Source organism: Branchiostoma floridae, chromosome 7, assembly GCF_000003815.2.
Source record: "Branchiostoma floridae strain S238N-H82 chromosome 7, Bfl_VNyyK, whole genome shotgun sequence".
NCBI classification, from domain to species: domain Eukaryota; kingdom Metazoa; phylum Chordata; class Leptocardii; order Amphioxiformes; family Branchiostomatidae; genus Branchiostoma; species Branchiostoma floridae.
Genome location: NC_049985.1, coordinates 10364315 through 10390128, shown reverse-complemented (window position 1 = coordinate 10390128; position 25814 = coordinate 10364315). Strand labels below are relative to the sequence as shown.

The following is a 25814-nucleotide window of genomic DNA, read 5'->3' as shown; positions in this document are numbered from 1 at the left end:
GCAAAAATGGGAAAGTTTGCTTGCAAAATCATCTTACCGCTATGGTTACAACCGGACGCCGCAAGGTTCGCCGGAACATGTGCACCGGTTCTTTCCAAAAATCGGCAGTGTGGCAGAAGACCAACTGGTTAATTTTGGCAATATTGCCCATGAAAATAACATGTATGGTTTTGTTTCTCTCCTGTTGTTGGAGTCAATGTCCCAAAACCACTAAAAAAGCAAATATTCTACGAGAAAAACAGTCGGAAGCGTGTCTAAACAGAAATTTCGAGCTTGGGTCACTTCACTGCATGCAAGCATGGGCGAGCAGTTTTTTTAAACGAAACACAGACTTTTATTTCAGATAAATACGTAATGAAATCAAATTTTTTGGTAGAAGTTTGCCTTATTCATGCAACTTCTGCAACAGATACATTTTATATAGTTAAATGTAGAGTATAATCACACCGCGCGTATCATTTCCACCCCCAGTCTAATAGACTATCCCAATGACCCCGTATGACCTAGAAGCCGCCACGTTCGTCAGTGTGTGTTGCGGACCATCGACGCGTCAAAATCTGACCAAAGCCGGCCGATTTCTCAACAGTTATAATCAATATCGATGTCGCTACATCCTTCAAAATTATGAGGTAGTCTGGCAACATTTTGGAAAAACTACGCGTGCCCGCGGTGGTCGTTGGAAACACGACGCGTGCCGTGGTAAAGAGTTTAATCCGATTGTGTGGTCGCGGTCGCAAGTTTGAGTTTAATCCGATTGTATAAAACTCATGTGAACACATTTTTTTTAATCCAATAGAAAATTTCAATCGGATTCCTTGTTTAACTCACTTGCAATTTTTTCATGTGAACAGGGTCTAAGGTATCTGATTATATGTGGTGTGTATGAATGTGAAGAATGGCAACAATCCGATGTTTTGCAAAATAGAGAGCGCCTACCCTTGTCGGCACTACAGTGCAGTCACATTCGCCATACGCCATCATTTGATTTTCATGTTATAATAGAATTTTCAAACCCACTGCGAGAGTGACAGAAGTGCACAGAACCAACTGCCAAGTGATCAACAAGGATATAAGACAGCTTTTGCCATAACAGGACGTCTGAATTTTGTAAGATACATGCAAGACTATTTTAAGAATGACATTGGCTTGTGATCTTACGATGACCGTATAATAAAAGAACACCAGGACCAAATGCTCCAATCTCACAGCATCACTCCATCACTTACAAATTGAAGTGACACCATTACCATCACAGATATGACACTCTTACTGGCTATTTACACAGGGACAGGACACGGCCAAACACCTCCAATGAGTTAATGAGGTTACAGTCACGAACTTGGCAGCTGGAAACTGTCTAATGAAGTGTTTTGGCAATGCCTTTGATTCTGGAAACAGCCAAGGCCCTGGCCTTCGTAACAAGGGAGGCTTGAGGTAACAAGCAGACCTGGAACAGCAACTCTGATTTCAAGCTCATTTCTCCTACCACTAATGAAACACTTCTTTTCCCAATTACCCATGGTCTTCTCAGGCTCCTAAAATGGACTTATGGCATTCCTGACATGCCTTACTTTATTAATTTGAACAGGCCTAAGGCTTCCTTCTCAATTCTGAATCAGACAGCCTTTGTATGTGCATATATAAGACATGTAACAAATGTTCAGATTGATATAAAAAGTACCGCCTGATCGCTAACAGCTGTTAAGATTGTGACTTGGTCAATTTGGTTTCAAGAAAATGAGTGGAAGATGACTCTGATATATACGCAAGAATGGCTCTTCGATGACACAAGTCAGAGTTGGGACAGTTGGCATGCCAGATAAAAACAAATCAGGATTGAAAACCCTGGCAGGGCAGGAGATGACATTTAGAGAGTGGTTTCATACCATTCTTTTCAGCGCACACAGCAGCACAGCAGGCCAATTTTGACTACATGGCACTGTTCATGACCCAGACTTGCTCAGATACTGTCATACTAGCTAAGCATGCATTGTAGGGGTTTGGGGGTAAGGTAAACTACTTTTAAATGCATTCTTGTGAGGTGCTTCACTCACTAGATATGATATGAAGATCTTCATTCCAGAAAGTTCAGCAACATCTATTAGTACCAAGAGCATGAAGAACCTGTTAAAACCCATCAAGACTGCGTTCAATCCCTCCCTTCCCCCCTCCAGAGCAAAACCTGACTGGAATGGTCTGTCTATGAATGTAGCGGTAGGAACTGCTGGACAGTTTTTCCCAGACATTTCCCAATGAGGCCATGACTAGCTGTCCTACTGAGCGCCTGTGATTGCATTCTTAGGCGGCTCTAGATCAAGGTGAACTAAGCCATGGCTGACATTAAAGGGATTGTAACAGCACATGCAAGAAAGCCTGGCTCTTTGAAGACAGGAAAATGGATTAGAGGATGACCTTCGTTTGGGGTCACATACACAAGGCAAAATCATCAACTGTAGTAGACTTAGAAACAGAATTAAACATCAATTCTAGAAACAGTAAAGCTTTACCTTGCGTGAAGTTGTTGATACTGTTGTTGCCTTGTTTGACGTTGATGATGCGGCCAAACTCTGGCTTCGCTGTGATGAAGTATCGCAGAGTCTTGTCATTACTGTCTCGATCCTCCGCCTTCAGGTACTTCGGAGTGAAGCGGAACCCAAGATGGCCGGTCTCCAACTCCGCGATGGTCGGTGCCCCCTTGTTGACAACGATCTGTGGGATGCCATTGTCTACAGCAAGGATCTTGATCTTCATGGTGACCGGTTTACGCGTCTCGTGTTCGGTGTCTGGGTAAACAAAGTAGTCCATGTGCGTGCCATCAGTCACTGTGAAGGAGAAGCTATCGCTGGTGGTCTCACTTCCGTCGTGTTGGTACGTGATAAGGTTCTCATTCAGGTCCGCCATGGTGAACGTGTTGACGACTTTAGAGTTGTTAAAAAGGAGGTTGCCGTTGACAGGGATCTGGGTGATTGTGAACTTCAACTTGTTGTCAGGGGTGTCTCTGTCTTCCATCTTCAGCTCGAAGGGCGTGATGTACTTGTTTCCTGCCTCTCTCACCCGGATGTTTCGGAAAGTCACAACAGGTTTCTTGTTGTCCACATCACTGATAGAGATGCGGAAGGTGCGGAAAACCGGATTGAAGCCGTCCGTCACCTCGAATTCAAAACTGTCCATCTTCACTTCTTCTTCACTGGTGTGGATGTAGTACACCTTGTTTCCTGCCAGTTCGAGCTGTGTGAAGGTAGTGATGGGGATACCGGGGAAGTCTGTGTTCTCGAGATGGCCTCGGAGAGGAGCGTTGGTGATGGTGAATTGTAAGTTCTCATCATCACTGTTCAGGTCAGATGTGCTAAGGAGATCAGTGGTGAGTTTCACCAGTCCTCCTTCCTTCAGTGTTACTCCCTTGTTGATGATACCAGGGTGGAGCATGTCGATGCTGTCCACTGTCACATAGAAGTACCTGTCAATCAAGGGGTTGAAGCCATCAGTCACGTCAAACTTGATCAGATCACGAACACCCTCCTGTCCAACATGCGAGTACTGGATATGTCGCTCATCGATCTCCTTCTGTGTGAAGTTCATCCCTACTGTGATGTTGGACACGACAAAGCCGTTGATGACTCGCTGTAAGAAGCCATGCTGAGGACCGAACCTTACAATAAAAGTCAGGTTTTTGTCCTCGCTGTCCAAATCAGTAGCTTTCAGAATGTTGTTGTCGATGAGTTTCGTCTCTCCAATTTCGATGTCCACACCGGTGTTGATCATTAAGCGGGGAGTTTCATCATCCACTGGGATCACCATGACAAGAATGGTCTTTTCTATGTCATGGACACCATCTGTCAGACGGAGGTCGAAGCTGTCCTCCTTCGTTTCTGTGTCGTCATGCTCATACTTGATGTTTGATCCTTCCTTGACCTGATCCATTGTGAAGTTCAGGACGGGGATGGTTCCTGTTGGCCTTTGCTGAACAATAACACCATGCTCTGGAGGCTTGGTGACATAGAAGTGAAGTTCATCTGCTGGAATGTCCAAGTCCACAGCACTGAGGATGGGCAGATCTATAGCAAGGTTCATACCTTCCATCACTATGAACTCTCTCATGAAGACTTCTGGCACTTCATCATTGCTTGGCACGATGACAATGGGGAAGAAGTAGTTGGGAGAGAAGTTGAACCCATCGGTGCACCTTAAGGTGAATCTGTCTTCGACTGGCTCCACCTTCTTGTGAACACTTTGGACATACTTGATGTGGTTCTTCCTGATGTCTCCAATGGTGAATGTGGTGATAGGTTTGCCAGCTCTGGATTTTTCCGATCCTGGCGCAGGAGAGATGTTCTCAACAAAGCCTTCCATTGGTTGAACAATGATGGTACACATGATGTCATCATCTTCGGTGTCAGGGTCTGTTGCGCTGAGATGGGCCAGGGTGATGGTAGCCTTGCCTGCCTCATCAACCACATACTGCTCCCCTACTGTCACGTTGGGAGGGATGCTATCCACTGGTAGGATAGTCACGAACATTTGGACCTGTTCGATGTTGTTGCCTCCAACGATCCACTCATCCGACATGTCTGACAGGGTGAGGTTGAACATGTCCTCTTGCTTCTCTGTGCCAATTTCTCCACCTGTGTGCACATACTGCACCTGCCCATTCAGGATGTTCTGCTGAGTGAAACGGTCACTTGGGATCCCATCCACGACAATGATTCCCTTCTGCGGTGGCCTGTCCGTTATGATGAAGGTCAGCATGAGTTCATCGGTGTCTGGATCTGTTGCACGCAGGATTTCTGGAGTGATGGTGGTGGCGCCGTTTTCCATGACTTCGATGAACGTTCCCAATGATCCTGGCGGAAGATCAAGTTCAGGAAGTTCATCGTCAATAGGGCGAACACGGAGAGATACTTCAAAGGTTTCCTCATGGACACCATCACTCACGGTTAGTTTGAAGGAATCGTCTCCTTCCTCATCTCCTCCGTGGATGTATGCTACGTACCCTCCCGCGATGTCGTCTAATGTAAAGATGGAACCTTCAGCCATGTCTAGTGTGTCGTACTGCAGAGTGCCATGCTGGGGCATCTCTGTAACTTCAAAGTAAATTTGTGACAAGTCGGTGTCAAGGTCAGTGGCGTCAAGAACATCTGGAGTAAGCACAATCGTTCCTCTCTCGAAGACCGTCAGCCCCTCGTTGGTTACTACCGGAGGCTTGTTATCAACCGGACGGATGAAGATGGTGAATCTCTGTCCGTCTACAGAGTTACCAGAAGTGTCCTGCACTGAGAAGACAAACTGGATGACTCGTGGCGTCAGGCCCAGCTCCACATCTGGAGGCTTGTACCCGATTTTGTGGTGGTTGACTTGAGCTTGGGTGAACATCGTCACTGCCACGTCTGGCTCCTCAAACAGCACAATCTGCCCACCATCAAGTTCCTCGTCAATGTCATAGGGCTGTAATATGATGGTGTATTTTAGGTCGCGGTCATCCGAGTCAAGATCGGTGTAGCGAAGGAACTTCTTCTTGAAGGCTGTTAGCTCAAACTCATCAACTGTCATCTGCAAAGTGGCGCCATCATAGAGAGTTGGGGCAATGTCATCAACAGGCATGATCTTCACGATGAAGGAATAGACTCTTGACAGATTTGGAGGGTCGTTGTTGTCTGAAACGCGGAAGTCGATGGAGTCCATGACCACTGATGTGCTATGAGCACCGATGTGACGGTAATACACTCTTCCTTCGTACAGGTCTTCCTGGGTCCACTCTGTTACAGTTTTCTCGTACAACCCCAGGTCATCCAGAAACCTCCAATTCTCGGGGTCTTCAGGAACTTCAAACTGTCTCAGGACTACCTCTCCTTGGGAGGAATAAGGAGTTTCCAGTGTAAACTTGATGCTGGAGTCATCAGAATCTATGTCAGTGGCACTCAACACCCAGGCTGAGATCTCTACTGTTTGTCCCTTGTTGATGGTGAGTCCAGTGTTGGCATTTAGGATTGGAGGTTCATCATCAGTTGGGATGATGTAGATTGGGAAGAGGAATTCAACGTCACTTTCACCATCAGTCATACGGAAAATGATGTTGTCACTGTAGGTGTCACTGCCATCATGGCTGTACACGACGACGCCTGCATCCAGCTCCGCTACTGTGAAGAACTTCCTACGCTGGCCACGGATCAACAGTTCCCCATGCCTCAATCCTGCGATGGGAGAGACTGTCACGTCTTGCAGGTTATCTTCGTCTGAGATTTCTAGGTTCAACGAACTGAGAAGCGGTCGGGACTGTCCTTCATACAGCAGCTGACCAGTGTTCCTTGTCACAATAGGTGCGAGGGTGTTCATGGGGTTTACCACGATCATCAAGTTGAAGGGGTCAGACGTCAACCCTTCTGCATCAACCACCTCAAACTCCACCTGGAAGATCCTCTGCTGATTGCTGTCAATGGCCGGAGGTTTGTAGGCAATCTTCAAGTCTCTTATGTCACGCTGGTAGAAGGAACTCAGAGGCAGGTTCCGATCATCTGTAGACACGATCTCTCCCTCGCCAATGCCCAGCGGGCCCGTGATGTTAAAGATGAGTTCATCAGGATCTGTTTCCAAGTCCTCTGCTGCTAGGATGTCTGGAGTAATAGCAGTCATGACAAACTGGTTGACTTCCAGGATGAACATGGAAGCAAAGGAAGGCTGTGGAGCGGTGTTGTCCTCCCCATCCCTGACCCTCACCATGACCTGGAAGTACTCTCTCTTCAACAGGTTGCCCTCTGAATCCGTCAGCTCTGCAACCATTGGGATGTAGTCACGATTTGGAGAGTTGGTTTTCGATGTGTGCCTGTACCTGATGTTGGCCTGCAGAAACTGGTCACAGTCAATCATACTTCCGTTGATATTATTTTCGATCACGCCATATCTGGGAAGGCCCCGTCCGCCGTTACTGCTCAATACGGTAACACGGCAAACCTGGTTTCCTCTGTCGTAGGAGAACTGTATGACGCCGCGATCGATTGGCCCACTGGTGCCCATGACGGTGGGAACGTTGAGGGGGATGTTTCGGGTCACGATCTCTAGCTGGACGAACTGGACTTCCACTTCAATCACGAACGGGACGATGATTGTCTCTGTTTGGGAGTCGTACCGCAGCTGTAGACGGATGTGGTCCTGACTTGGGCTGCGAGCGCCAAAGTGCGAGTACTGGACCTATAGAGAGAAAGAACAGAATCACTTTTTATCCTTCTGGAACTCCATGACGTCTGAATACAACATTTATTTATAATGAATGATAAGACAGATAAGTACAAGTGTGATGTCATAGCTCATAATTTGCTCTGATAAATCTAAACATTATACAGCAATTTGGAGTCAACTGTTGGCAATTATACAGGGTGTGAGATAGGCAGGGCTATGTCTCTGTCATATAGAACCGTTTAATAACAAAAAAGAATCAACAAGATACATTCATGCAGTCTGGAAGAGATAATTAAATGGTATGTACAACAGAAATTCCAAACATTATATGCTGCTTTAACTGGATTTATAGGTGATACCCAGTGACCCCTAAAGCTATTTCAGGACAACATGCCTACTTCTGAGAGAATTTATATTCAGAGGCTGATAATAAATCAGAGTACAGGGGAGTACAGGGCAGTACAGGGCAGAAAATGCTGAGGAAGAACATACCAGTTTGAATTAGTGACAAGTTATCGTTTGGCTGAAATTAGTAAAGTATATTTCCCTATATATAGTAACAAGTGGAATGGCAAGTATCACACTAATTACAATGGACAGAGACAACCAGCCAATGAACAGGGGAAAAGGATTTCCGCCCAGCAATTTTGTTCAGCATGTATTTGTGTTTACATAGTGAAACCTAACTCTCACCACCCTCCTGGGCAAGGAGAGATGGATTTCCTGTTTGCTGTTCAAACTACTCTCCGAGCAGAGGTTGTTTTTTCAACGTTTTTTTTAGTCATGCATTCTATTTTGTCTTTTTTTTGTCTTTTTTTTTTTGCTGTGTCCAGCTTGAAGAGCAGTCCAAACCTCTATGATGTGCTTATAACCTTCAAATGTGAGATTTCCCCATAAGTGACCAAGTGCCTTACAACCAAAATTTTCACTGATACAAACTTCAGAAGAAACCTTGGGCTGCTACATTTAAAAACTATATAAGACTTTGAAGGAACATTTTTGCCAAATGAACTAAGTAGAGGCCAAAACAAGGACAAAACCTACATGTAAAAGTATCATATATCAAGTCTAATAGAACGGCTTCTTCTCGTGTCTTTGTAATGGTTAACATCATCATGTAGGATTGTTTTGCCATTAAAACACGAAATTGACTTGGAACAGCCTCAAGTGCACAGGGTGCTGGCCTGGTCCTGGTTAGGCTGGTGGTCATCACCATCCAACCATGGGGTAGGATTAGCTTCAGAATGGTTTCCACTCAAACAGACCTGACCAAATTGGACAGCTAAACATAACACAAGCCCAGCCAACTGTTCCACTCATCACCCCCTCCCACAACTAGCAGGACTGACACACCTGATTGGTCAAAGTACTTCAAGTTACCATGGCAACCCAAAATCCTAGTTGAACATTCCTGTATACAAGTTTATGTACTTTTCAGTTCCATTGAATGGAGAATGGTATTCTCAAATAAAATGTTTTACTTGCATCCTACACAAAATCACACTTCCTGCTGACTGTCAGACAATATACTTTTTTCAGCCTATCACCATACACTGCTCTCATAGTACTATGAACAATGGTTTAAATCCTGGTAGATTTGGTCTTTGAAGTTAGCTGCCTTCTTTGTAATTAGGAATTCGAATCATTCAAATCCTGTATCTCAATCTGATAAACACATGTCCCAAGCTGCTTAATAAAATCTTTCCTTCCAAATTCCTGTCTAGGCTCAATTTACATCAAGGAGTTAAAAACCTCCTTGGTCTATCAGATGGGGAAAAAGAGAAAAATAATTCACCCTTTGCTTGCTGACAGGAAGGGGTGTAGTCTATCAACTACAGTGTAGCTGGCTACCGTAAATTGTGAAACTTTTACTGTGTTTTCTTCCATGGTGACTTTTCCACTAAAAATCCGTGACGTCAAGAATATGTCTCCATGACTTCAGTATGACAGAATTGTTTCATCAGTCCGGTGGATCAAAATCACTGTGAAAGCCTCCCTTTCCCACCTGTCATGAATAAAACTATCACAAATGTAGAAGAATTTGCAGTACCACTGCAGAAGCTCCCACAAGTTGGGAACTTATGGCTTTCATTTAGAGGTGTCCACAAATGGTTGGCCAGGCTAATTGCTGCAGGATACAAACTCTGCCTTTTCCACAGGAGCATGGCCAATGTAGCCAATTGGCAACACAAGCACACAGTTGGACTCCAGTCCATAACTTGTCCCAGGTTTGTTTAACCATCCCAGTACAATGTGTCAACCAATTAGAAAGCTTTCTTCCCATCAGCCTGGACTCTGGGAGGGATGTTCTGAGCTCACATGCCATTTTCTGTAGAGCTAGCAAAGGGGTTCAGCATTATATTAGCTTTGTACCCTGACATTAGCACTACTTACAATGTACTTGTTTTCTAACAGTTTAGATTTCCAAACAGTTTACCGACTGCTGAAGGAGCCCTGGCTTTGTCGTCACTCGTCAGCCTTCTATTCTATAACTATCTACAAATCTTGCAACTTTCAGTATGCCCTATCAAATCATTCAAAAATTAACATTGATTGCTCTTTTAATACTTGCTTCGAGACTTAAATAGACAGCCTTTCTTCATGATAAGTTGCAACCCTTTAGACTGTGGGAACTTTTTTCTGTGCCACCTATCTTACAAACCCCAGTTCAAAGCTTTGAGGCAAGTGGCTGGAATGGTGTAAGTGCTTCTGTACAAAAGCCCCCCTGCTCTACTTGATAGGCGTGAAATGGGAGAATAAAAAGGCGGACGGATCATTTGTGTATTTCGTGTAAACACTATACATTTCAATGTCAATGGTGAGGTAGGGGAGTGGGGAAGGCCTTTGGCTATGTGCCAGTTAACACAGGACACACAAGTGAAGGAAAGACAAAGAAAAACTTTCTCACCTCTTTCACAATAAGGGGTTTAATTAACAGGATCAGCCAGATTGTTGTTATTATAGGTGGTTTCCTCTAATCTAATCTTTAAATTACTCCAGCTCTTTATCATTACAGAGGCATAAAAACAACAATAAGCTAATAAAAACGAAAAAGTGAGAAGAACAATCCCGGGTTTGCTGTTATCCCTGACAAAGCAAATATTTCTGGTCCCTGGGTAAACCGGCAAAAAAGTCCAGACGCCACCAAAAATAAACTTGTTGTACAAAACTTTGCACTGGGGACCTGACAAGCAGGTAAACACTTCGGCAAACCCCCTTGTTTATCCAAGCGAAACCCCTAAATATTTGTCCAAACCTCCGATTGTAAACACCCGGTCTCCTCCTTTACCCCAAAGTTTTTACTTTATTTCTTGAATCTAATTATTTCACCTAGCACCAAAAAAACTCCAACGCAATTGAGAATCCCTGGCTTCTCTTGATAACTACACAGTACATACTTCGAAGGAAGCCCATCTACAAGCTTAGCTCAAAGGAAATTTCGGCGCGTTAAAACTTTCTCGTGAAAAGTTGAAAGGGTGTTGTAAACGACAAAAAAAGTGTGAACTTTCGGCTAACAATCAAATTGTGTTGAACAAGGGGTGTTTATATTGGAGGAAATATTTCCAATTTGCAGATAAAGGGAAGAAACGTTAACGTTAACTTTAAGATGAATTTTTTAAAAGAAAGTCTAACCTCATTCTGTCCGAAGTCGCAGGGGAAGGAGTTGGGCATGAGCCTGCCAGGTCGCTGGGACAGGGGGTCGTTCTGCAGGACCGTCACGATGCATCTGTCCCCGGGAACCACCCGGATCCGCAGGTCCCGGGCCGGGTCCAGGAACACCGAGCGGCCGAACGGCACCTTGATGCCGGTGTTGGTGAGGATGAGGTTGTCCCTGGTGGTCCCGGCCCGCTGACACAGCGCCACGGTCCACAGGCAGGCCAGGAGAACACACCACAACATCCCCTCCTCTCTCCTCCACAGCCGCGCCATGTTTGAGCTCAGCTCCGCTCTCCAGACCCCCTCTGATGCCGAGTTTGCCAACCGAGTCAAACACAATCTAAGACACTAACTCCACTTCCCACTACTTCAAGATGTAGCCCGGATGCTTCTTATACCAGCGTCTCAAGGTCGGCTCTGCAGCAGAAAAAAGGTCCCGGAGTCGCTGCCAGTTTCATAAACACACCGGCTGAACTTCGCAACAAACTTGCTACAAACTTCGCCTTGCAGAATGTCTGTACCGAACGAAACACCAGCGCCCGATGCCAGCTAACTCCTCGGCTATGCTAAGCGATCCGTCCCGCTATGTTGAAGCCGATCCTGCCGGCTTGAGCTGTGTGCCCGAGGCTTGGCTGGCGACCTGGCCGTGGTGAGTGTTGTGAGTACAGTGGCGGGCCACACATGTGAGTCTGCATGCCTGCCATGCCACACGGGCGGAGGGACATACCGCATTACACACAACACTCGACCGCACCACCGAAGAAATCAAGGCGCCGAGAGAACACTTGAAGAAACTTGGCCTCAGTCTCAGTTACAGTTTTTGACTAACTGTACCATTTCTAACTAACTTTTCGTTTGGAAACTAAAGTCACTTCAAAAAGAAGAACAGAAAAGTTCCTAACTACTTGACTATTGTATTCAGAGAGTCGCCAGAGTTAAACGCTTTTAAATACAGGAATTCTAAACTGTTTTGACTGGCGTTAACTTTGAGTTATTGAAAACATGGAAATGCTTAGCGGGATCACAGTTCTTGAGAACTTTTGCCAACCCTTACCCGACCGGAACGAACGACAAAAAGCTCTAACAGCTCTTTTGTCAATTTGCCAATATGGGTCACACTGGTAATGTCACTGCCTTAGCCCTGTTCTTCTATTGATCTGTAATGAGACGACTGCAAAGCCAAAGACGTCCTGGGTCTGGGCAAGGGGCTTTGTCTAGGAAAGAGATTCCATGGAAGATCATGATAACGTTAACGTTAACGTAAATATGAAAGATCATGATGAAAGAGGCTAAAGCACACTCTCTCTACAGTAGTTCACGTTAACCATGTTGCTAAACATGACATGGCGGTATTTCTTTTCCCAGTAATTTTCTATCATCATAGAACATCGTGAGGTATTTTATTCTTTAAACAGGGGTTGGGTCGCGGGGATCCCAGTGGTCAGAAGCGAGCGGAAAAAATCCCGGCCACTAACTACTATAAGTCCTATAACCCCAGCCACCCAACCTCTACTTGGAGAATAGGGTATCTATTAGTAAAGTATTGCAGTTAGAAATGAATGTTGTTGTTGTTGTCTCTATTATCCGCTTGTTTCGTCGGAAGATGGTCACATGTGCTGTCTTTCCTCTCTCACTGTGCTTAATCCATCTTGTGCGTGACGGTCATCATCCATGAACCAAAACGTTCTTCTTTGGGGATATCTTGGACCGCCCGTACATGTGAGACCCCATGTGATAATTTGAAACAAATTGTGGTCGTATTTCTTCCTACAAGGTTGATATGTCTCCTTTCAAAAAACATGATATCTGAAACAACATTGAAGTACACTTTGTATCTCATAGCGACGGGAACTGTCCGACCCAGGAAGCTTCAATAGTCTCGCAAAATATCGCCAAAGAGTTACAATAGTCTACACAGCTTATGAGCGCTTCCTAGCGGTTTGATATTGAACTAGTCAATCATGTGTTCGCCTGAAAAATTGAGGAGTCGTTGATATCATATACTAGTATGTCTGCAACATGTAAACGGAAACTTTTGTGCAAAGATATGCGTTAGCAGTATATTGTGTAACTTTGCTAATTTCAATGATAACGTTATGTTGGCCTCCGTACAAATTGATCGAAGTTGATGAGTAAATCTTACCCATATTTACACTTTACCGTACTTACGAACATGTGTTGTGTTTTTCTGAGGGTGTGGACTGTAAAGTCATAATAACCAGTTCTTGACTATTGATTTGGCCAGAACAGACTGCAGCATTTCACTTTGCCACCGTCGACCCTTCACACCAAGGATGTACATAGCGTCACCTATTGACTTGCGTAAGAAGTGCACACTACAAAGTTTGTGTATGTTTATAAACTTGTGCATGCAAATTGCAATGCTTTGTCTTCAGTAGTAAGAATGCGGGAGGAGCAAAGTTTGAGCTAAAACCAGTGTCAAATTTGTAAGCGCCATAAGGGACAGCTTTTAAGATACAGTTTTCTTTAGATATCACATAAAATGTACAGACTTTAGATGTATATCGGGAACACACTTCGTCTTTTTCAACTCTTGAAGTTCTTTAGTCTATTTCCCAACTAGCCTGTAACTATTGCAAAGGGCTAGGGCTAGACCTGTTTACAAATTAAAACAACGGATATACCAATGGGCAGAATAGCAATGGATGGCAGCATTCTAAGTATATAAAGGATCGGGAGACTTGAACTGTTCTAAGTATATTAAAAATCGAGAAGCTTGAACTGATAAATCTTCTTAAGTCTCCTTTTTTTCATGTCAATCCCTCCATCCCTAACGGCAAGTTATTACTTCATCAACTTCAGACTTGTTCAAACGAAGTAGCTGACAGACAGCGTCCTAGGCAGGACACCTCGGAATTACACACCTGTCCGCGGTACTTTATCTAAATTTGAAGGTAAACACAGTCGGCTAACTCAAGCGGAACAGAGGCGTTGCCTGTCGCCAGAGGTACGCACAGCCAACCCAGTAGCGCTCAGTCAACAGGTACAAACTACACTTAACCCGGGATAGGTCGCGTTAATATTCAACCCACCTGTAAACGGGTAAAGTAAAGATGGCGGCGGGGACGGAAGGCAACTTCGAAGTCCCCTAAAGAAGTACAGTTTGTCCGTTCTAAAGAAGCCTTCAAGTGTGTGTTACCATCTTGCCATCGTGTGGACAGACAGATATCTTTTGTTGGACATTAACAGGACAAGTTCTCTCGCTAGAAAGGACGATGTGGCGCGGACGACATTGTGGAGTTTGCTCGTGGACTGCCGTACTGCTGTTGTACACGGTATCTGTTCATGTCCAAGGTAAGGGGTTTGTATTTACCCGCGCTGACATTGGCCACACTGTGATTTCGCTAACGTCCAACACAAGTAAAAGTGTGTGTGTTTTGAGAACTGTGATTAGCTTTCTTTTCTTGATTGGAAAGTCACCTTAAGTGCGCCCTAAACAATGGACCAGCTACATGTATGTTCGCATTCTCACAGACATGAGTCATTGAAAAATCAATGAAGAAAAATTGATTCGCCAACTTTGTACCACCAGATCTAGTTCTCATATAGCTGCCTTACGAAAACCACTGAATAAAAGAGGCATTAGGATTTTCTACTTTGTTTTTAAAGATCTGAAAGATCACTGACATCCTGTCATTGACTTTGAGACCATGGCGTCATGCCTGGTAACCCACATCACGTGCACGTCGTACAAGGTTCAAGTGAGTGAAACAACGGAAACGTTGTTCTATGGATGCATAATGGATGTTTAAGTTGGCTTTAAAGTAGATAAATACCAAAACACTAACGATAACGTAATCTACTCCCGGATTTAGTATATCCCCGGTACATTGAGAAAATTATCTTTGGGGATTACCCTTTAAGCGGTGACCTTAGTGTTATTATGAACAGGCTCTTTAAACAGTCTGCTACTATTTCACGACGTGAGCCTCAGAGTTTGTACCGTCCGTGATTTTGTCACTGGTCAAAACTAGCAAATATTTTCGAAGTAATGGTTTACCGAGAAACGTAAAGTTTACATATACCAAAGAAGTTGACACTAGGCTGATGCAACCTACATTTCTATATTCATTGAGCGTTTTTGTGCTCTGTGATGCCAGTCGAATATGAGTGTGCAACATTCCAAGTCTCCCGAATTTTGGCATGGCAAACAACATGATTAGAGACGCTATTTTTCTTCTAGCTTCTTTGATCTATGGCACTGTCAGACTGTTAGTTTTTAATAAGGAAGGGCTCAACTGTGTGACAAGGTAAAGTCAAAGTACAAGTCCGCCATACGAGTTTGCCTGACGTGCGGTCGATAGCGGACGTGAGTTCAGGCAGGAACAAATACAAACAGCCAAGAAAGACCAAAGAACCGCCGCGGGAACATCGATCGATGCGAAACCAATTTACATAACATGATTATGGCGATAATCTACGCCTCACCTTCGTTCTCACGGTTAGGAAATGTTTGAATATGATGTAGCGTTTTTGGGTTGATGTACACTGTCAGTCGTAGTGAAGAAAATGTCAAAGTGACCCTTTCAAGTTGATGAGTAGTATTTAAGGCGACAGAACTGCCTGTTTCTTTTAGCTACTTCCAACCTTTGTATACTATTAGATCATTGCTATGGTATGATCTTTCTTGTTGCAATGCTTCCAACCACGAATCCATAGTTCGGTACAAACAATGCTGTAAATGATCTGCTGTCTTATATTATTGTTTAAATGAATGTTTCCTATTCCAGATGTCCAGTCGCAGTCTACAGCTATAGGCTTGCCAGTCACTCCCTCGCCATCAACACCCAACCCGCCAACCGCTTCTACTGTCTCCGATGTACCATCTACTGTGACGAATGGCTCTTCATCAACTGTGGTACTCGTAACCTCTGGCTTTGCAGAGACGACACCAGACAGAACTACGGCCACCCCGCACATCCCAACTACCACTCCCGAATCACCAACGCCTGCCCCGACTACAAACCCACAATTGATAACTACAAGCCATGGCTTACCAACTACAAGACCACAAATTACAACCACTACCGCACAAACTACAACCCCGCAGATTACAACAACAGACGCAGCAACCACTACACCACAACGTACAGCCACTGATGCACAAACTGCAATACCACAACGTACAACCACTGACTTTCCAACTACAACGCCACAGCCTTCAACCACTCCCGAATTACCAACACCTGTCCCGACTACAAGTCCTGGATTACCAACTATACCACCACAAATTGTAACCACCGATGTACCGACTATAACACCACAAATCACAACCACCGATGAACCAACCATAACACCACAACTTACAACCACTGACCTACCAACTACAATAACGCAACATACAACAACGAATATACCTATCACAACACCACAAATTACAACCACTAACTTTACAACTACAACGCCACAGCCTACAACCACGGATGTGCCAACTATAACACCACAAATCACAACCGCTGCTATACCAACTACAATACCACAACTTACGACCACTGATGCGCCAACTACTACAACACCACAGCTTGCAACCACCGATGCACCAACTACAATGCCACAACTTACAACCACCAATGAATCAACTACAACACCACAAATTACAACCACTGACCTACCAACTACAATGCCACAGCCTACTTACACTGATGTACCAGCTACAACACCACAACCTACAACCACGGGTGCACTAACTACAGAGACACAGATCACAACCACTGACTTGCCAACTACAACACCACAACTTACAACCACCGATTCTCCAACAACACCACAACTTACAACCACTTATTTACCAACCATAGCGCCCCAAATTACAACCACGGTCTTACAAACTACAACACCACAAACTACAACCACTAATGCGCTTGTTCAAACACCACAAATTGCAACCACTGGCGTCTTGACCATAACGCCACAGATCACAACCGACGTTTCAACGACTACTCTTGAAATAACTACACCAGTCCCATCAGCCAGCACGACTACAACAACCCCACTAATCATAGCTGTAAGTCCTAACGTCCCAGAACCAACAACCAACAATCCAACCGTCCAAATCACCACCCCAGTACCACCAACCACTACCCCAGCTACAACCCCAGAAAGAACTACCACTGCCCCAACTACAACACCCGAAGCGCCAACAACCACCCCAGATATTCCTACCACAGGCCCACCATTGATAACGACAACCCAAGAAGTAACAACGCCAACCCTACCGGTACCTACTACAACTCCAGAACTGCCGACTACTACTCCATATAGCCCGACTACAATCCCGCAAATTGTAACAACCACCCCTGACTTACCAACAACGCCACAAATAACAACTACAACCACTGATTTTCCAACTACAACTACAGAAATTACAACCCCTATCCCACCAATACCAACGACCACCCCAGAATTACCAACCACTGTTCCTTTCCCTACTACGACCCCTGAAGTCACAACTACAACAACGGATTTTTCAACTACAGCCCCAGAAATAACGACCCCCATCCCAGTTATCCCAACCACCACTCCCGAACCACCAACAACTACAACTCAACAAATCATAACGACGTCAACTGACTTGCCAACTACCAATGCCCCCATCCCAACTACAGCCCCCAAAGCTCCAACCACAGGCCCAGAAAGCCCTATCACTTCTCCACCAATTGCAAGCTCAGTGGGCCCGGTGGTCGTTGTCTCCCCAGTGGAAAACACGGATGTGACAACGCCAGGACTCGGCACTGACACCACCACAGCAGCACCACAGGATGTGGACCTGTGGATGCCCATTGTGGCTGGGGTGGGGGCGTCCATGGTGGTGCTCATCATCGTCATCATCATCATCGCTTGTGTTACGTGCTGTAACAGACCTGTACAGGTAAAGTTGATAAGTCGCTTTGTTTTTAACTACAGGTAAACACGTACATGTAGGCACAAAAATGGTAGTCCTACCAAGGCCAATATTTCTTAAAATGTACCTTTCCATGTAAAATACTGGTAGGACCTTTTGACGTGTAAGACGTCTTGAATTCAATAATACATCATTGTTCAAAGTTAGGATGTCTTAGTCTACAATGTATGCACTGTGCAGTACTTCCAACCGTTCCCACTCTGCAATATCAATAGTGATCGAACTCTGCACCCTCTTTGTCAAAAACAGGGTCAAAGAACATGTACGCTTCTAAATACAGGAGGAGTTTCGTAGCTTTGGCTAGGTTTACAGAGAATGTTTTTAAAACTCACTACTTCCCATACTGTTCACGTAGTTGGATGAGAAGTACCTGACTGATGAGGAAGAGATGCTGCCTCTGGGACAGACCAACGGCACCCCGGGCCGGGCTCCGAGGGAAAAACTGTTAGACCGTCCGGACAGGAACTCAGTGCCCAGGAAGAAAACAGGTGCCAGCAGTTGTAATGCTACATTGCCAATGTCAATAGTGCTCCGCGCACAGACGGACGATCGATATCGAATGTAAGGCGGCAAAGTTCAATATCAATAGCTCAAATATATTTACTGGAACCAGTGTATTTGGTAGCCTGGCGGTTGAAATGTAGCGATTACAATTAGGTTCTGTATAAAGATTTTACATTTGATGCAAGATTTTTACACCCCTCGGAAAGTTGATTATACGGTACATGTAAATATTCTGTACGGGTTGGTGTTTTTCATTTTGATTGATACATAGTGAGGCATTCAAACCAGTTCGTCAACATTTCATTATTGTTCACAAAGGCACAAAACCAAAGAACGCGGAAAGGTACCGAGTGAAGGAGTCCTACAGGTCCGAGGCTGAGGACCAGATCTCCCTGGTGAAGGGTGAGGAAGTGGAGGTCATCAACAAACCCACAGATGACTGGTGGTTCGGCCGGAGTCAGCAGAAGATCGGCTGGTTTCCTACCAAGCATCTACAGGTCGCAGGTCAGTTCTTTCCAGATACTCCTGTCTGTTCACATCTCATTTTCCATTTGTATCGATCGCTTGTTCGCAATTTCCAATTAGATGCATGCATATGGCTTAGTTTTTCTTTTGACAGTGTTTTGTGTGGCTAGCCTGGTTTTCACTGAACCCTTGCCTTACAACTCAAGAGACTTACAAGAAAACGCGATTACTATGATCCGAGCGCCTGCTTGCAAATAATCCGATACATGATTTTCTAGATACTGAGGAGTTGCACTGAAGCCATTTGACATGTTCTATGACACCAACAGGTACGGAAAACCCCAGTTTTGTGCATGACGAGGAGTCATCTCTACCGGACCCTCCCCCTTCTCTACAAACCACGTTCCTGCCAAACGGCACTGCTGGCTCCGATGCCACACTGCCCATTCGGGCCACAGGAGAAACTAGCGATGATGTACAGCGTAGGGCGTCCCTGAGCAACCTGTCCCTCCCTCCCCCTCCTCCCGAACTTCTCGCACACGAGGATGAGACGACGCCTCCTGCACGGAGTGTGGACAACATCAGCATCGGATCCGTGTCCACGTCAGCCTCCCTCAGGAACATGCCGGATATCTCAGAGAACACGCAGACGACCCCGCCGAACGGACGCAGCGACAGCCCCGTGTCACTCGCGTCTACCGCCCAGGAGTCAGTGTCGTCGTCCCGCCCGCCATCTCGCGCCAGCAGGTAAAAGACCAATTTTTAGATACGTCAGATAAGCAGATGTATGTCAATGTTTTGCCTCTAGAGCTGTGCGATTTCGATCTTTTTGTACATGTTTAAGCTCGTGTGTTTTGTTTTTTAAAGACATCATTCAAAGACATCCAAATTGCAAAACAAACGAAGGACGCACCTACATGTATGCAGACCAAAGCCATACATCATGCAAATAAGTGCGACCAACTACAATCCACTGGATATCTGCTGGTTCTTCTTGTTCCTTTGCTTCTTAGCTTGTATCTTTATTTATTTATAAACATAAGTCATGTATCCAGGACACCGTCTACCCTGGGTTCCCCCAACATCCCCTGGATGGGCAGCGTGGGCCGTTCGCACGTGCGGACCCACCCGCACGCCAAGGCGGTGCTGAGGACCGGGCAGCCCGACACCGCGGAGGAGAGCCGCATGCACCTCATCATGAACACCAACCTGCCTGACAGGGAGGCCTCCATGCGAAGCAACAGGAGCGGAAGGTTGGTCTCTTATTTCAACAAATAAAAAATCAGATACACGTTCGTGTAGCAGACATAAAGTCATCCAACACAACACAAAACTTAATATCCTCCTTTTTAGTATTTACTACTGTGTTTACCTTTCACATTTTGCTACATGGGAAAGAGCGGCGGTGGTGCACGATTATATTATACTCTTCTGCGTAGGAATTTATCTGAGGTTCTTAAGTTCTTAATTTCTGTTGACTTTCTGTCAACTGAAGGAGCTTTTATCATTGGTCAACTGATGTTGTAAAAGTAAATTTTATAATAACAGGAGCTCGGAAGACAGAACGGGGCGTGACAGGAAGCTGTCCATGGCGCTGAGGCTGAGCGAACCCGAGTCCGCCCTGGAGCTGGACCTGCCGCCACCGCCCCCAGAGTTTGGTAAGTACAGTGTCTAAATCTCACATATTAACTATTAACTGTGGTTTGAAGGTATCGTGTCTTTAGTTTGGTTAAAATAGGGTAAGGATTTTCCCTAGCAGCCTTGTAACCCGTGCTTCCCCTATTAAGTCAGTTAGTCGAATTTGGCAAAGCTCGATGTTTCTGACTTAGGGAGTAGAGATGCTGCTACAGTAAGAGTACTTCAGTGTTTAAAAGTGGCCAATGGCCTAGTGGTGAGAGTGTTCGCCTTGCATTCGGTAGGTCGTGAGTTCGATCCCCGGCCGAGTCATACCAAAGACTTTAAAAATGGTACATGCTTCTTTCTCTGCTTAGCACTCAGCATTTGGGAAAGAGTATGGAAGTTGAACACACACCGCTACCAGTGGACTAGCCCCCTGCTGTAGTAATTGCGTTGTGTGGCCCAAGGGCTACTGAAACGGAGATGGGCGCCGCCCTATGCGCCATCAGGCGCGGGAAGGACTTTAACTTTTTTTTTAATGGCCTTGTACTGAGCAAACTCGGTGCCAATCAAAAAATCGCAACTTCGTTCAAGCAACTACTAGTATTAAGCCACTCATTTTGGGCCGTTTCCGAGACCTTCCCCATGACATTATTCTCTAAGCATAGGTAGTGGGCTGGCTTTCTTACTGCTGCATACCTTTAGGACAATGATACACCATAAGCCAATACACTACTTCGAATGTCAACGTTCTATCCCAGACTCTCCCAAGGCCTCCGATCCCTCGCCGCACACAGAACGCTACATCGCGGTGTACGGGTACAGGGCCACCGACGAGAACCAGTTGAATCTTGAAGAAGACGACGTCATAACGGTGATAGAGCGGGATCCTCTGGGCTGGGCCCGGGGAATCTGTCTGCAGACGGGGAAGGAAGGCTGGTTCCCAGAGAGCTATGTCAAAAGGCTCGGGGAAGATACAAAGGTAGGCGTCAGACATTTCATTATTGAGTCTTGAATACAGAGTCTTGAATACTTGGCAAGTTAACAGGTAACGTTAGTTCACCTTTATCCGCGGGATAACCTAAATCCGTTATTTTCAAAACAGCGTATTTAGGCACATCAAGTCGACGGGTGGTAGTTTTAAACTGCAATGTACTGACAATATTGCAATTTTAAACCAACGTCCGTCGACCTGGTATCCCCAAAAACGCTGTGTTAAAAAGCAACGGATACAGGTTAACGTTACCCAGTGGTTAAGGGTGAAATAGCGTTACATCACATATTTTTCTCCATCGGTTGGAATTTACTCGATAAGCACGTGTTATGTGCTTATCAAGTGAAATTTCGACAATTTTGTGCGTTTCACTCTCACGCCAAGCAGCCCACCAGACCCCTCGGCCCGCCCCAGCGCCCAGCGCCGAAACCACCGACCGATAAAACCAAGAGAGCCGAGGCCCCGGACCAGTCCGTGCAGTCCGGACAGGACACCCTGTCCCGCCCGAGGGAGCTCCGTCCGCGCCCTTCCGTCCGGAAATCACTCATGAACAAACAGCCCAGCGCCAAGGGCCCGTCGGAGGTGTTCTACTCACCGAGCGACGCTGACGACGGCCCCGGCAGACCGACGGTAGCCGTACGGCCAAGCTCTCACGAGCAACCCGCACCACGGCACCAGAACAGGTCCGTACAGTCAACTATACACCAAAGTATACATACGAGTGAACAGTAAGTTCTTGGTATGAAGAGAAATTCTATAAAATTTTATATGATGTCTATTCTTTGGTCCCAAAAAGAAGACCCAAGAACATAACACACTACTAAAACAGTCAAAACAGCATTTATGGCGAGTTTCTTCCCTTGTGTTGGAACAAAGTTTAAACTTTTCACTATGGAATTTACCAACACAGATGAGCTTTCATTCGGATATTAAAACAGCATGCTTCCCTTTTTAAGTATGCCATGGAACTACACATTTGTAACTTCTGAGCTCCGCCCAGAAAAACAGGTAATGATTTTAATCACAACCCACAGGATGGCAACTAACTATAATATTTTACCTGATGTTCCCTGACCTTGTGGTCCCACAGAGGCACATTTGGCGCTCCTCCACCGATCCAGAGTGAAAAGTCACCGACCTATTCCACAAGCGAGAGGAAACCATCTATGCGTGGCTCAGTGCAAGGTAGGGATATACGGAAATATAGGAAGAAGAACTTTATAGCGCGACAATTGAGACAGGTACAATGTATGACAACTTGTACATACCTGGGACTTGAGCTATTGGTGATAGCTGACAATTCTAAAATAAAACTAATCTACATTTATGGATAACTTTAAAGGCACTCTGTTATGTATGCTAATATCCCATGAGGTCGTAAACACTATGCTATCTGTCCTTACGGCTTTGTCCTCTCATTGGACCCATCGATGACTGTCTGGCATCTGCTTCTGCTCCGGTCTGTTATCTCCATCACTGTCATGCTGGTTTCAACTTCAAGTATTCTCAATTTTACAGAAATGTCTCATCTCCAAATGTCTCCTTGTCTAGTGGATGTTGTTGTTCTAACTGTATGCCGAATCCCTTTACAGGATCTGTTCAGGATACCGGTCCGAGTACGGTACCGGTCAAACCTCCCCGCCAGCCCTCCCAGCGGCACTCCGTCGCCATCTCGCCCAAGCCGCCCACCATCGTCAGATCCCCCTCCAGGAGAGTCAGTATGCCGATCAACTTCGACATGCTGGAGGAGTCCAGCATAGACGATACTCCCAGTCAAGGTAACATCTGCGTGGGGAACGTTTACATTAATCTAGCACTGCAGGATATTGGAACAGGATAGAACGGGTGGAATAAATGTTAGCATCATGATAACAGAATGGAATTTTAGCACATTTGGGGGTTAATGAACGATTTGTTAACATGGACCTATCTGAAGTTAACAATAGTCAACAAAACAGTTGGTACATTGTGTGAATTTAGATTTTCTAGCAAGATTTTAAGGAGGAGGGAGAAAGTTTGGCATAGACAGTACTAGTACTTTTTCATGGTTTTGTAGCAATTGGCCTCTGGTATTGGTATTTTCCATTTCAGTTGAAGCATTATAGTTATTGATTAACTAATAACGTTCTATTATTATTACCCAAGTGTCAAACAAGTCCAGACGGCCGCCCAACCTGAGCCTCGGTAGCTTCCCACCACAGACCCAACAGGAGGTCGGCTCCACGGGCTCGCTGTCAAGATCCCGGCCGTCAAGAAGCAGCGTGACGGCGGCTCCGGACATCATGAAGTAAGCAAACCGTGTAAACTGTTACAGCTCTTATTTCCTGGGTGATAATTCAGAGGGACGCTGTGGGCGCGATGTAATTAGATTAAAAATTGGGGTGCTAAATGAAAGTGATAGCCATCATTCTTGTCCTGCTATATATCGCTGTACGTCCGCCAGTTTCTACAGGGATCTCAATTATGTGATTACCCGTTCAGCACCAAGGACAGGTCCACCTCGGTGTAGGATCTTTGGCCGTCTTCCAAGTCTAGTAAGGAGTTAATGCAATTTAATGGATGATTTAGTACGACAGAACCGAACGAATATCTTGATTTATATTGTGTGAATGTGTCAACGTTGCCAAAAAGTCGTTGTTTGAAGCGGTTTCCTGAGTACCTTAATCCTGGGTTGATAACTCTGATTCTAGTTTTCAGGTCTGTGCTCGTTCTTCTCTGAGCTACTAGTTGATAATATGTCAAGCGTATGTGATTATAAGAAGATTGGTCAGTTACGACTGTGTGCAAACTTTCAGAACGCTGGAAGAACTGGATCTACAGGACACCCAGCTGAGAACAGCGATAGAAACCTTCACCATGAGGGGCCCTGGATATCTCAACTTCAACAAGGGTGACGTCATCCTGGAGCTGGAGGTGAGTTGGAAAGAAATTCAGTCCTTTTTGTAAATGGGACATTGTTAAAGTAATGGACGTATTGGATTTATTGTTGTAGTACGCTTTGGTAGTGTTATCCATTCGTGTCTCTCGAAGGAAAGAAATGTTCATCACAGTTCGCTATATGTTACATGTGTCGGAGTATTTAATATTCTATACATTGTTAGCAATAGCATAATGATCTAGTCGTCTTGTTTCCTACTTTGTTGTACACTTGTCTAGCGGTAACGTTACAACATGAATTTCAAGAGCGTTACAAGCACAGGGCAATCACATTTTCCGATTCACCACGACCATCTTGAAATGGTAGTTGATACTATCTGTGTCCTTGGTTTACCCATAGGAAAGTGACATCCCAGGCTGGAGCTATGGGGAACTACAGGACGGTACCAGGGGAATCTTCCCTGTGAGCTCTACAGAGAATGCTGCAACATTTGTGTAAATGTTAACTAGTAAAGGAAGCCAGCACTATTTTAGACTGCGACATGGAACATAACCATCGTTGTGGCTATCTTAAATGATTTCTGTAACAACGGACACTTGTGACGTTGCCAAATCGTCACAGTTCAGGACGCTTTACTGGTCAAGAGCAACACAATCATCAATCATTTGTGGACGAAGCACAGTAGCTCATTTTTATCAATACTTGTAAACTCTAATTTCTTAGAGGAATTACTAGTATACGAATCATGGATAAAACTATAAAGGTGCAATAACAGTTGAATTTTTAACAATTTATCACCAAGAATGTGACATATCGCTGTAGATTCTGCAGGTCAGAATGGTTAAGGGTTTTAGTTCATCTGTAAAGCACGTTGCTACCAATGATATTGTGTTAAGAACGATTCAATATAACACTTGCATGGACTTGGACTCATGGAGTAGATGTAGCCACAGCGCCACCTAGCGGGGTTTACGTACACTGCAGTACCGTGAGATTTTGGAATCCTTCTCTTGATGCAGTTATAGCGTCACCAATAAAGTTTTATGTACACTGCACTACTTTTGTGTGATGGCTGTACAGAATTGCACCTGTAAGTTTTTAATCCGTGACTGGAGGGTAACCTTGTATTATTCCATATATTCTTGAATAAAAAAACACGCTACATTTCCTCTTTAGAGAATAGAACATAATACCATTAATCCAGTCTGTCGCCTTTCTTTCCAGCTCAAATAACATAATGTTAGAGAGACGGATCATGAGATTTATGTAATGACAGACAAATGTTTAATGGCAGCTGCATTTTATGTTCCATCATCTGCTGTTCGTCTTTTAAGTACGTAAGGATTTCATATTTAAGTATATTGTACATTATCACTGATCCGATTTGCCAGCTGCCGTTCTTTGTTTAGTCTACTCATAGGAAGAAGATGAACAGAGTTGGAGATTTCAAAAGCAGCTGCAGCTTTCATAGCGTTATCTACGACTTTTGTATTTGAAGTACTTCGATTCAAGGATTTGTAGCATTGCCGCCATTCACACTTCCCACCTGTTGTTCTTAGCATGCAACTTTCAAACTCTTGGGTTGAGAAGTATGCGAGAAAAAAGTG

At 44.9% G+C, this 25814-nt stretch overlaps 2 protein-coding genes across 2 annotated transcripts in view; one reads left to right on the top strand and one right to left on the bottom strand.

Annotated features, from left to right (window-relative positions):
• LOC118418842 (FRAS1-related extracellular matrix protein 2-like) overlaps nucleotides 1–11574 on the bottom strand; it is a 116482-nt gene extending 104908 nt beyond the window's left edge. Inside the window, exons 1-2 of the mRNA XM_035824904.1 lie at nucleotides 10804–11574; nucleotides 2508–7182 (exon numbers count right to left, since the gene is read on the bottom strand). Coding sequence (XP_035680797.1) covers nucleotides 2508–7182; nucleotides 10804–11100 — 4972 coding nt within the window. The 5' untranslated portion in view covers nucleotides 11101–11574. The remainder of the gene's footprint in view (nucleotides 1–2507; nucleotides 7183–10803) is intronic.
• Nucleotides 11575–13702: 2128 nt separating this feature from the next.
• Nucleotides 13703–25262, top strand: LOC118420002 (mucin-17-like). The gene is made up of 14 exons (XM_035826705.1): nucleotides 13703–14142; nucleotides 15579–17716; nucleotides 18105–18237; nucleotides 18572–18757; nucleotides 19048–19465; nucleotides 19762–19971; nucleotides 20267–20376; nucleotides 21097–21317; nucleotides 21717–22012; nucleotides 22420–22514; nucleotides 22922–23107; nucleotides 23475–23616; nucleotides 24125–24242; nucleotides 24607–25262. The coding sequence occupies exons 1-14, from the start codon at nucleotides 14064–14066 to the stop codon at nucleotides 24703–24705; spliced, it is 4431 nt and encodes a 1476-aa protein (XP_035682598.1). The 5' UTR covers nucleotides 13703–14063; the 3' UTR covers nucleotides 24706–25262.
• Nucleotides 25263–25814: the final 552 nt, after the last annotated feature.

Excerpts from the sequence above, each read along its gene's own strand:
- LOC118420002 (XM_035826705.1), top strand. The coding sequence starts at position 14,064 with ATGTGGCGCGGACGACATTGTGGAGTTTGCTCGTGGACTGCCGTACTG. Across the intron at positions 19,466-19,761 it reads CCGCCATCTCGCGCCAGCAG|TCATGTATCCAGGACACCGT; the intron begins GTAAAAGACCAA and ends TATAAACATAAG. Across the intron at positions 21,318-21,716 it reads GGCTCGGGGAAGATACAAAG|CCCACCAGACCCCTCGGCCC; the intron begins GTAGGCGTCAGA and ends CACGCCAAGCAG.